Here is a 12,469-nt window from a genome sequence, read left to right as displayed (position 1 = left end):
GTTTTGACACACATACCGCACACGATCTCGATGTTTTGTTGTTATTCATGATCCTGTTGTGATATGGATGTGTGCGCGAGATACAGAAGAACCTACTCTTTTATGTGGCCACCTTTTGTTTCATACTTGTTATGCACGGCGATCTTGAAAGGACCCTTTGAATAAAGTGACACTAGCTAATATAAGAAGATGCATGAAACCTCCGGCGAAGATTCGTGCAATAAGTTTTGTAATTGAAAAGTGATCGTTTAAAAAAAAAAGATAATTACTGTACATATGTGTATTATGATATTGACTAGAACTTAGAAACCAGCTGTTGAATATTAACCATACTGGGTATACTGAAGGAGCGCGCCTAATAATACTGTAATGCATGTGATATATTTACATACACAGTACACATATACATTCGTATGTTAAAATCATGTCTTGTTCTGTGTTAATGTTGATCTTTTCATTCATTGTTGTTACATAGTATATTTAAACCCACCAAAGTTAGCATTGAGTTATATATGAGGTCAAAGCTATTGACAGTTGGTCATGATGTCACGATGACACTTATATAGCTAGCTAGCCGATATTTAATGCTGTCCGTTCCATCATGAATTAAAATCTACCTCAAATTTGAAGAATTAAGTCAAGATTTCAACATTCTTTATGTCTTGGTTTAAAAGTTATTGCGGAAGTAACAGGTCACACATATACTGTTATGATTTGATTCTCTGGTGACATACTGTTGCTATAAAAGTGTAACAGGAGATGGAAAATTACAAGACAAGACCGGGGTTCGAACCCGGAACCTTCAAACTCTAGACGGACACTCTACCAATTGAGCTACCTGGTCACCACGATTGACCCAGGCCAGTTTTACTAAACAAGTCAGTCCTGATATATCTGATCATAATGAGAATATTGCAGTTGTCTTTATGAAGAGTTTATTGTTCAAAATAAATTCATATCTAATATTTTTTAACATACTTGTGTTTTTATTTTCAGATGATAATCACACAGGTTTTAAAAAGTTGAATCATAAGAGGAAGGTTCCAGCTGTCTACTGGAAATCTGCTGAGTCTTAATAGGAAGGTCAAGATCTATTTATTTAACATCTTATTTACGCTGTGGTTGCCATGGCAACACTTGATGATTTCTTGCCCAATGTGATAACACAGGATACCAGGAAACGGATACAGGCCCATGGAGATCTGATTCCGTATCTGAGTGACCCACACAGCTCTTTGACATGTGGAGATATTGATGAGTTGATCAACGGATTAGTAGGATGGGTCAACAGCAGCAACTACAAGGTATGACACTACCCAGCCCACAAGCTATAGACAAAATTACATGGAATGACACTACCCAGCCCACAAGCTATAGACAAAATTACATGGTATGACACTACCCAGCCCACAAGCTATAGACAAAATTACATGGTATGACACTACCCAGCCCACAAGCTATAGACAAAATTACATGGTATGACACTACCCAGCCCTCAAGCTATAGACGAAATTACATGGAATGACACTACCAAGCCCACAAGCTATCTAGACAAAATTGCATGGTATGACACTACCCAGCCCACAAGCTATAGACAAAATTACATGGTATGACACTACCCAGCCCACAAGCTATAGACAAAATTACATGGTATGACACTACCCAGCCCACAAGCTATAGACAAAATTACATGGTATGACACTATCCAGCACACAAGCTATAGACAAAATTACATGGTATGACACTACCCAGCCCTCAAGCTATAGACAAATTTACATGGTATGACACTACCAAGCCCACAAGCTATCTAGACAAAATTACATGGTATCACACTACCCAGCCCACAAGCTATAGCCAAAATTACATGGTATGACACTACCAAGCCACCAAGCTATAGACAAAACTCCATGGTATGACACTACCCAGCCCACAAACTATAGACAAAATTACATGGAATGACGCTATCCAGCACACAAGCTATAGACAAAATTACATGTTATGACACTACCCAGCCCACAAGCTATCGACAAAATTACATGGAATGACACTACCCAGCCAACAAGCTATAGACAACATTACATGGTATGACACTACCCAGCCCTCAAGCTATAGACGAAATTACATGGTATGACACTACCAAGCCACCAAGCTATAGACAAAACTCCATGGTATGACACTCCCCAGCCCTCAAGCTATAGACAAAATTGCATGGTATGACACTACCCAGCCCTCAAGCTATAGACGAAATTACATGGAATGACACTACCAAGCCCACAAGCTATCTAGACAAAATTGCATGGTATGACACTACCCAGCCCTCAAGCTATAGACAAAATTACATGGTATGACACTACCAAGCCACCAAGCTATAGACAAAACTACATGGTTTGAAACTACCAAGCCCTCAAGCTATAGACAAAATTACATGGTATGACACTATCCAGCCCTCAAGCTATAGACAAAACTACATGGTATGACACTACCCAGCCACCAAGCTATCTAGACAAAACTACAGGGTATGACACTACCCAGCCCACAAGCTATAGACAAATCTACATGGTATGACACTACCAAGCCCTCAAGCTATAGACAAAATTACATGGAATGACACTACCCAGCCCACAAGCTATAGACAACATTACATGGTATGACACTACCCAGCCACCAAGCTATCTAGACAAAACTACAGGGTATGACACTACCCAGCCCACAAGCTATAGACAACATTACATGGTATGACACTACCCAGCCACCAAGCTATCTAGACAAAACTACAGGGTATGACACTACCCAGCCCACAAGCTATAGACAACATTACATGGTATGACACTACCCAGCCACCAAGCTATCTAGACAAAACTACATGGTATGACCCTACCCAGCCCACAAGCTATAGACAAAATTACATGGTATGACACTACCCAGCCACCAAGCTATCTAGACAAAACTACATGGTATGACACTACCCAGCCCACAAGCTATAGACAAAATTACATGAGGTGGCATACTGTACAACTATGCCTTTTGTCATGGTGGCACCATGATTTGAAGACCTGTCCACCTGAAGTAGTCGTTCATATTTCCCCAGAGTGAAGCTAGAAACCCTCGGGGAATTTGAACTATTCAGGTTAACAACTTTTCACATCGGCGTACCACCAGAGCCATGCATTGTTTATTATAAAGAATAGAAATCCAAACTCAAACACATTCTGAGCCGTTATCGTGTTTTATTTTAACAAGAAATCAAGAAGTAAATGTACATTTGCAATAAAACTACCTGTTAGACCGCATATGGTAATCAACTGTTGCAGGTTTAGTGATAATTCTTGCAAGAATTTCAGGGAGGTTTCCCATTGTGACATGTGCATTCAGTACTGTGAGACACATTTATTTGTCAGCTTGATGTGGTAATGTACATGTGAGACCCATTTGTATGTTTCATAGGCATGTCATATGTCGGAACAGATCTGGGACAATGTAACCAAGATAAAGTTTAAATAATGCCTTATTCAATATTCATATATATACATATGTTTTTGAGTATTTGAATAATATTAGTGTCTTCACTCTTGCAGTATGTGTATACATACAGCAAAAGAAGTCCCTATGATGAGTTTGAACAATGTGTTACGTGGGTGTAGCTGATGGCTCATGATCAGTGTGTTGTATATTGATTCCGTTACAATTTTATATGTAAAAATGTTCTGTTTCTATACATAATCGGCAACAGCTGACAGGCTGTAAACTTTATATGTGCAAATCATTAAATTGATACATGATGCAAATGATGTAGACTAGAGGTATAATCTTCTCTGGAGGAATGTCACTGTTGTGTACGGACTATACTGATCCTGACATCACTCTTGGTTTAACTCATTCACCCCTGAAGTTTCATAATGAACTATTCCAACCTTTGAATTGGAAGAGTTCAAATGTGTCTTCAGGGGTGAATGAGTTAATATGGTCCAACACAGATAATTATTAACTGGTATAGTCAAGATTCTAGTACATGGACAATTTTTACATTTTAAGAATTGAGCTTCAATTATGTGGTGGAAATATTAACAAAATCCGGGATGTGAAATCACATTTAATGAGAGTAGTACTAGCCTGCAGACTGCTATACATTTTTGCTGGCTTGATTTAATTAGCTGAAATGTTTTCATGATTTTGGAAAGGAAGTTAAAATTAAAGTTAGCGCCAGAAAAACTAAGAGTTTTTGATAATGGTCAATATAATACACATTGAAACATGTATTACGCTACATAACATCATCAATATTGTTAAGCATTCTGATTTCTTTCCTCTAATAATTTGTTGAATTTATTAAAACTCAGAACATGTTAGGTAGGGATCCAGCCTAATCCTGTTCTCTAGAATTAAAGAAAAGGAAAATTTTGACATTGGAACATGAAAAGGTAGACAACAACCACACAGTTCTTAATTACATGCCGGCCAAGTTATATCCCTAAAGGGGCTACAGCATAGTTCTGGGTATTGATTTTATCCTTTTCTTCCTTGGAAGTGTTCAATCTTTAATTATGTCGGGAAACGATCACATTTTATCTGACCAGTTTTATTTTATATAATACCTTGCATTGTAATGCCACACTTGCATATTTGTGTCATGCATTGGTATACATGTATCCTGATCTGAGAGGTCAAGTCATGTGTTAACTGGGTACAAAGGAAAGCTGTATTATAACACATGGGTTAACGGAATCAGTTATGCTGTACAAGTGAACGAGTATGTTTTAAGCCAATTGCAAATGTCACATTTACTATTTATAGAATATTCAAAACTCTTCTATATATATACGAAAAGTCGATACACATAGCTATGATATTTATATATATGGATTTCTTTATATATATGCATACGGTTATATTATATAATGAAGTTTGTTAAATCAGAGGATGAAATTGTGAGAGTAATATAAAGTTCTACATGTAAATTGTAGCCTAGGTGCACTTTTAACGAGATAAAAGATATATATGCAAAGGGATTTGTATGGGTTTTGCAATGCCTAAGTCGGCACCCTTGTACATGTTCTTAAAATTTACTGACTGAAGCTTAAATAGATTTCACGGGAGAATAACTTGCCTGTAGGATATAATCATAATCATCATTCTTTGAATATTTTTTGATATTGAAAAGGTATAATTTAATCCCAAATATGATTTTCCATTTCCTGTAGAATTTTCAAAGTACACAGTACAATGATTCATAAAATTCAATTATGATGTTGAATTCCTTATTCGTAAATTGAAATCAGTGTCCAGTATGTATGGTAAAACCTGGGTACATATATATATGCAGGTGATTGTTATGGCTATTGTGACCAGAGTATAATGGACATGTAGATAAATGGTGCTGGCATTGTCTGGTATATATTGATCAGGGACAATGCTTATACCTCCTTTGTGTGTGTAGTACAACTGTAGTACAGCTGTCAACAGCCCAGACAGTGCACGTCGCTCAACACAGCATATATATTGATGTTGCACGAATTACAGACATTTTCAGTTTTTGCACTCCATCAATTTAAAATTATGCAACACCTCAAGATATTCCTCCATTATTTGAAGTCGCTATAAGCCTGGCCCAGAATTTTGTTTGGCAAAAAATAAGTTCTTGAAACAGTGGAGAATATGAGCTGCTGTAATCAAAAGAGTCCTATTTCATGCAGTTTAGATCAAGGCAATTTTCTCTCAAGAACGATATGAAAAATTAAAAATACATGTAAGTTGGGCAGGGAGGATGCTGAAAATTATGTAAAAATGTAGTACCATGCTAGCTATTTGCTTCCGCAATTTAACTTTTAGGGGGGGTTGTAGTGAGTACAAAATAACTCCCAAATGTGTGGCATTCTAAGTATAAGACACTGATTACCAGGTCTGGCATGTGTAGAGGTACATTCGACTTTGCTAAAATTCATCAGTGCTTGATAACGTACAGCGATACCATGTGTACATGAAGACTTCAGAAACTAGAAACCAGATATATTTACAAACTTAAAAGCTTGTAGTGTATAGATTTAAAAAAAACAACAATATTTAACGTACATGGTTATGGTATATTTAAATATTTATATCCATAAAAGTTCAACAGGAATGAGATAGTATCATTCTATCAGAAGAACTATTAAAGAATATTAAAAAGATAAACCTCAGCTGGCTCTCCTTTTAAGAGGGATATTGGATGTGACTTCAAGTCACTAACGACTTTCATTCTGCCTGGATCGAGATCAACACAGTTTTAAAAATAGCCGTGAGAATACTCGTGTAGGTCTGTCTCTAATTGAGATACAATGTATATAAGTATATATAAATGTAATCGAGACGACAGGGTAAGGTGTTCAGGTACAAGTCTCACGTTACCTGTTTTGGGAGGTATTTAATTTGACATCCTGTTCTTACCCTGATTTCTGTACTATAAAGCATTTGTCCTCTTGCCAATTTAACTGTACTGGGTTCAGACAAGGTTTATAAAATGTTCACATGGTCATCTATATTAGTCCATCCAATTTTCAGGAAATGTTCTGGCTAAACTTTTGATTGGATTTAGAATTTGTCAACAAGCATGGTAGACAGTGTCCTATACAACTTTAACATGACCTTCACCTTCAGGTCAGGTCATCCATGGTCACAATTAGAGGTGAAAGGTCAAACAGATTTCTTGTGTTTGAATTTTTCTCTGGATATTTGATTGAAAAGTAATACTACTAGCCATAGTGTTTGAAAATACCAAAGTAAACATGTTGGCTCATGAATTGCTTTGAATCTAAAACAAAAAGGAAGGTACCCCGTAGCCTAGGGCCATATATGCTGTTTTGCAAAACTAAGTATACCTAGTCCTATATTGTTCAGATCATAACCAAACTAAAAATATATAAGTTAGGTTAGAATTATGCTTAACATTGAATACATTTATGTGTGTAAATATGATACGAAAACAAGATATTGACTTTTATCAAATAATATTTCTTCACTGAACAACTGTATTGTAAACCATGGTGTATTTTTGTTTACTTAAAAATACATGTGTATGTGTCATGTGGAATTTACATGTTAAAAAGGTGTGACTCACTTTAAACCACACATAGGTAAATACTTCCCAAGACCTTTTTATTCGTGAATTGACAGATTGAATCTAGATCTCTAACCTTCCTTCCGACATGTGTCATTGACCTTCCTAGCACTGCGGGTGATACCTTGTTGGTGTAAACCCTTTGTAAGTCATTTAAATGTGAAGTATCTACATGCATATCTAAACTATTCAGGAAGGGTTCTCAATGATTTGTAGAAATGCCTGGTCGTCAAATAAAAATAGGCCAACTTAAATACTTGACCCTAATATTAGCGTAGCACCTTTTGTCAGCCGTCACACATGAGTGACTTGAGAAGCTTGTTTGGTTCTGCTTGCATATGTAATCTTTAACCTCTGGGCCTGGTTTAAATTCATCAGGTGCGTTCTAGGGTAGTCTGATACGTTAGATAATTGTCTGAAGATATATGTAATACTATCAGAAAAGAAATTGACTTTCGTGACATGCACCCCCCGAGGCATGACACAAATACCGGTGAAATTAAAGGTAGCATGGTGAGATAGATTTGTATTACACATGTAGAATGTCTGGTCTTGACATTAGCTTCCTAAGTGCATGTGTATAAACAGGGGGATAGTTTTAAATCTACCTAGCCTTTAATCGTTTAAAAGATTTTATGATCTATATATACATAATATTTCATTGTAATAGCGATAGTTACCCTTAGTTTTCAGTCAAGATGAAAGTCCAGGATAAAACTAGGGAGACTTTTCTTTTTGTAACCATAGCTGCAGAATGATTTCTGGGGCCATAAATAATGCATGATTTAATTCATGTGTCTTATTATAGTCAACAATTATGTAATGCATATACCCGGTATATATATGTATGTATATATGTAAATAATGTTTCCCTGGAAATAACAAGTGTCAAACTTTACATGAGAAATAGAATCTTGTACTGGCTGACTGTGTTACATTGGGAGGTCCTGTTTTGGTATGAATTATGAACAACAGTACTACAGATGGTTCAAGATACATAATATTACACCCGATATTTGTAACTTATATACATGACTGGTACTTATGTGTCTAGTGTTATATATACCGTAACAAGCTATTACAATACGTTGCTACTGTACTTCCGATTTAATTTGACACAGTGATAAAGCTTGATGATAAAGCACGGTAGATCTATTACAGGTTTAACTTTAAGGAGATATCGTATGTCAGAAGAAATCTAAAGGTGAAACAAACAACGCCTGTTGTAGTATACATAGTACATATTACCACAGGTCATGTGGAGTCAGTGTATGGAGTTTTTATACCTGAACCCCAACACTATTCAGAGAGGGAAGCAATTCCTTACATCTCTATCAGCCAGCTTGTATTGTGTATATATATGATATCAAGTAAATTCGATATCATATACACAGCACTCGGGCAGTGATCTTACAGAACATGGGGACTCCATTTTTTGTCTTAACTCATTCACCCCTGAAATTTTATAATGAACTACTCCAACCTTTGAATCGGAAGAGTTCAAATGTGTCTTCAGGGGTGAATGAGTTAATCGGACATATCATGAGCTGTACCTGTTGTGTTGTGTTTGATACAGATGGGACACTATAGAATTAATGGATATCCTCATAATCATGTATATCTCAAATGTAAACAAAGATGAAACAATATGTTTATTGAAATTTTATCAAATATATATAGATATATGTAGTTTGGGACAGAAAAAAAATCATAGGAAAATAGTCAAGAAGCTATATGTTACAGTATTCATGTACATGTTTCACAGTCTCAAGCTTCAGGGAGGAACATGTTTTGGTTTTATAATACCACATCTGATGATGATGATGACCTTTGTGTGAACTTTGGCAAGAGTATGATGTAACAGTTCTCATGTGTACTTTCGTTGTGATGTCTTTTGTAGTTCTCAAATGTTTTGTTCACGCTCAGCAACAGACCGTATGTGACTTTGATATGAATTTTATCGCTTAAACTTTTAAAAGATTCCCCAGCTGGTGGTGATCGATCATCAAAGTTGTACATAATCTTACAAGATAACTCAAATTTTTAGAAGATATTAAATAAACATAAAGGGAAACCTTTATGTGTATGTATTTGTTAAATGCAGGAACAGGCTATATAGCTATAGCTAGAGATGTGTGGATGGCCTCTGCATGACATCAGGGTTAGCGTCCTCCTAACCGATTCAGTAATGGATGATTAAGGCTTTATAACTGAATACAGCCATCCTTGACCCCCAATGACAATTACAGATTCAAATTGGTAACAACAGTGCTATAATTGTTATTCTCTGCATCCCTGGAAGTCTGGTTCAAATGGTCACACTGTTAATAACAAGAGCTTGGTCAGCAGTATATATATGATGACCATGGCCACCATGCATGTCTTTGATGGTGTATAGAAATGATAGCCAGGGGCAAATTGATAGAAGGAATAACATGATGGATCTTTGTAAATTCAAGGGTACTGATATCACAATCTGTATATTTACTAATCACATGCTTCCGTATAGAAATTAATTCTTTAAAAAAAATCCCGTCAATGTCAGATGATTTTTCTGGAGAGAAGGTGACCCTGGCCTATTATCCTTGAAGTTAAGTTGCTATATTTGAATGCTGTCTTTTTAAATGGTTCAGCACCACAAAATAATGTTGTTTATAATGTATATTTATTATTTGGACTGATCTTCTAGAGAGGGGCTGTGGTGGGGTCTGACCAGTTTGTTTCCCCCCCCAGTCACTCAAGCTTTCCTCCACCACCAAAACCTGGCACATCCTTGAAATAACAGTAGCTGTTCATTCATTGGACGTAAAACACAAATAAACAATGTCATTGAGATCTGACATCATAATTTTTGGAAATTACAAAGAAAATTTCGGACTTGGATCTGGTCCATGATCCTGGATAGAGCATTGGTGTGTAGTATTGCGGTCATGGAAAGGCCTAATTTTATCATTGATCCTGATAACGATAGCTGTAATATGATAGACAAAACAAGTCTCCAAAGGGTTATTCCTGGATAACATATTGTACACAGTTCCTATGTAGCTGTCAATATTTAGAACCATTTACGAGGGTTCAATTGGTCAGTGTGTTAAGGCATGCATAGGAGACTGAAGTTGTTTAGTTTATCTACATGGGAATCGGAGATTGTAGGATTTTTTTTTAAGCCTGCACACCATTATCAAAGGTTAAAAATACAGAAAGAGATATAGTAAGTGTGTTCTCAAATTATGTATGAGTCCCATAGGAAAAAATGAGTCCAGGACTCAAGAATCTGTCCCCAAAAATTGCTGGGGTGATATAAGGTAATTGATAGACATACCAATCCCCCATAGCTGGAGCACAGGACACAGTGATGTGGACACCTAGCTGTTTGCCTATATTTTGCTGTAAAGTAAACAAACTGTCAATAACATCAGACTCATTATTCATGCTGGCTGAGTGAGTCAGCACTGCAGTGGTGGGATGTAAAGTAACAGATAGCTCTAGATCATGTCACAGAGTATTGGGATCTAAAGTAACAGATATTACTGTTACTGGAGTAAAAAGTAACACTAGTACTGGAGTAAATAGTAACACTAGTACTTGAGTAAATAGTAACACTAGTACTGGAGTAAATAGTAACCCTAGTACTGGAGTAAATAGTAACACTAGTACTGGAGTATCTATAAATAGTAACACTAGTACTGGAGTAAATAGTTACACTAGTACTGGAGTAAAAAGTAACACTAGTACTGGAGTAAATAGTAACACTAGTACTGGAGTAGCTATAAATAGTAACACTAGTACTGGAGTAAATAGTAACACTAGATCATGTCACAGAGTATTGGGATCTAAAGTAACATATATTACTGTTACTGGAGTAAAAAGTAACACTAGTACTGGAGTAAATAGTAACACTAGTACTGGAGTAGCTATAAATAGTAACACTAGTACTGGAGTAAATAGTAACCCTAGTACTGGAGTAAATAGTAACACTAGTACTTGAGTAAAAAGTAACACTAGTACTGGAGTAAATAGTAACACTAGTACTTGAGTAAATAGTAACACTAGTACTGGAGTAAATAGTAACACTAGATCATGTCACAGAGTATTGGGATCTAAAGCAACAGATATTACTGTTACTGGAGTAAAAAGTAACACTAGTACTGGAGTAAATAGTAACACTAGAGTATTGGGATGTAAAGAAACAGATAGCTCTAGATCATGCAACAGTATTGGGATGTAAAGTAACAGATAGCTCTGGATCATGTAACAGAGTATTGGGATGTAAAGAAACAGATAGCTCTAGATCATGCAACAGTATTGGGATGTAAAGTAACAGATAGCTCTGGATCATGTAACAGAGTATTGGGATGTAAAGAAACAGATAGCTCTAGATCATGTAACAGTATTGGGATGTAAAGTAACAGATAGCTCTGGATCATGTAACAGAGTATTGGGATGTAAAGAAACAGATAGCTCTAGATCATGCAACAGTATTGGGATGTAAAGTAACAGATAGCTCTGGATCATGTAACAGAGTATTGGGATGTAAAGAAACAGATAGCTCTAGATCATGTAACAGAGTATTGGGATATAAAGTAACAGATAGCTCTAGATCATGTCAGTAATGGGATGTAAAGTAACAGATAGCTCTAGATCAGGTAACAGAGTATTGGGATGTAAGTAACAGATAGCTCTAGATCATGTAACAGAGGATTGGGATGTAAAGTAACAGATAGCTCTAGATCAGGTAACAGAGTATTGGGATGTAAGTAACAGATAGCTCTAGATCATGTAACAGAGCATTGGGATGTAAAGTAACAGATAGCTCTAGATCAGGTAACAGAGTATTGGGATGTAAGTAACAGATAGCTCTAGATCATGTAACAGAGCATTGGGATGTAAAGTAACTGATAGAACTAGATCATGTAACAGAGTATTGGGATGTAAAGAAACAGATAGCTCTAGATCATGTAACAGAGGATTGGGATGTAAAGTAACAGATAGCTCTAGATCATGTAACCGAGTATTGGGATGTAAAGTAACAGATAGCTCTAGATCAGGTAACAGAGTATTGGGATGTAAGTAACAGATAGCTCTAGATCATGTAACAGAGCATTGGGATGTAAAGTAACTGATAGAACTAGATCATGTAACAGAGTATTGGGATGTAAAGTAACATATAGCTCTAGATCATGTCAGTATTGGGATGTAAAGTAGCAGATAGCTCTAGATCATGTAACAGAGTATTGGGATGTAAAGTGACAGATAGCTTTAGATCATGTCAGTATTGGGATGTAAAGAAACACATAGCTCTAGATCATGTAACAGAGTATTGGGATGTAAAGTAACAGATAGCTCTAGATCATGTAACAGAGTATTGGGATGTAAAGT

The 12,469-nt window shown here is 36.2% G+C and overlaps 1 protein-coding gene across 13 annotated transcripts in view; it reads left to right on the top strand.

Moving 5' to 3' along the window:
• LOC110463560 (CLIP-associating protein 1-like) overlaps positions 1 to 12,469 on the top strand; it is a 143,213-nt gene that overhangs the window by 463 nt on the left and 130,281 nt on the right. For all 13 annotated transcript variants that reach the window (XM_021518229.1, XM_021518237.1, XM_021518235.1 and 10 more), the window contains exon 2: positions 997 to 1,304. In XM_021518229.1, the coding sequence (XP_021373904.1) occupies positions 1,128 to 1,304 (177 nt within the window). In that variant the 5' untranslated portion in view covers positions 997 to 1,127. The remainder of the gene's footprint in view (positions 1 to 996; positions 1,305 to 12,469) is intronic.

The sequence above is a fragment of the Mizuhopecten yessoensis genome, unplaced genomic scaffold, assembly GCF_002113885.1.
Source record: "Mizuhopecten yessoensis strain PY_sf001 unplaced genomic scaffold, ASM211388v2 scaffold10917, whole genome shotgun sequence".
NCBI classification, from domain to species: domain Eukaryota; kingdom Metazoa; phylum Mollusca; class Bivalvia; order Pectinida; family Pectinidae; genus Mizuhopecten; species Mizuhopecten yessoensis.
This window is presented reverse-complemented; position numbering and strand designations above follow the sequence as displayed.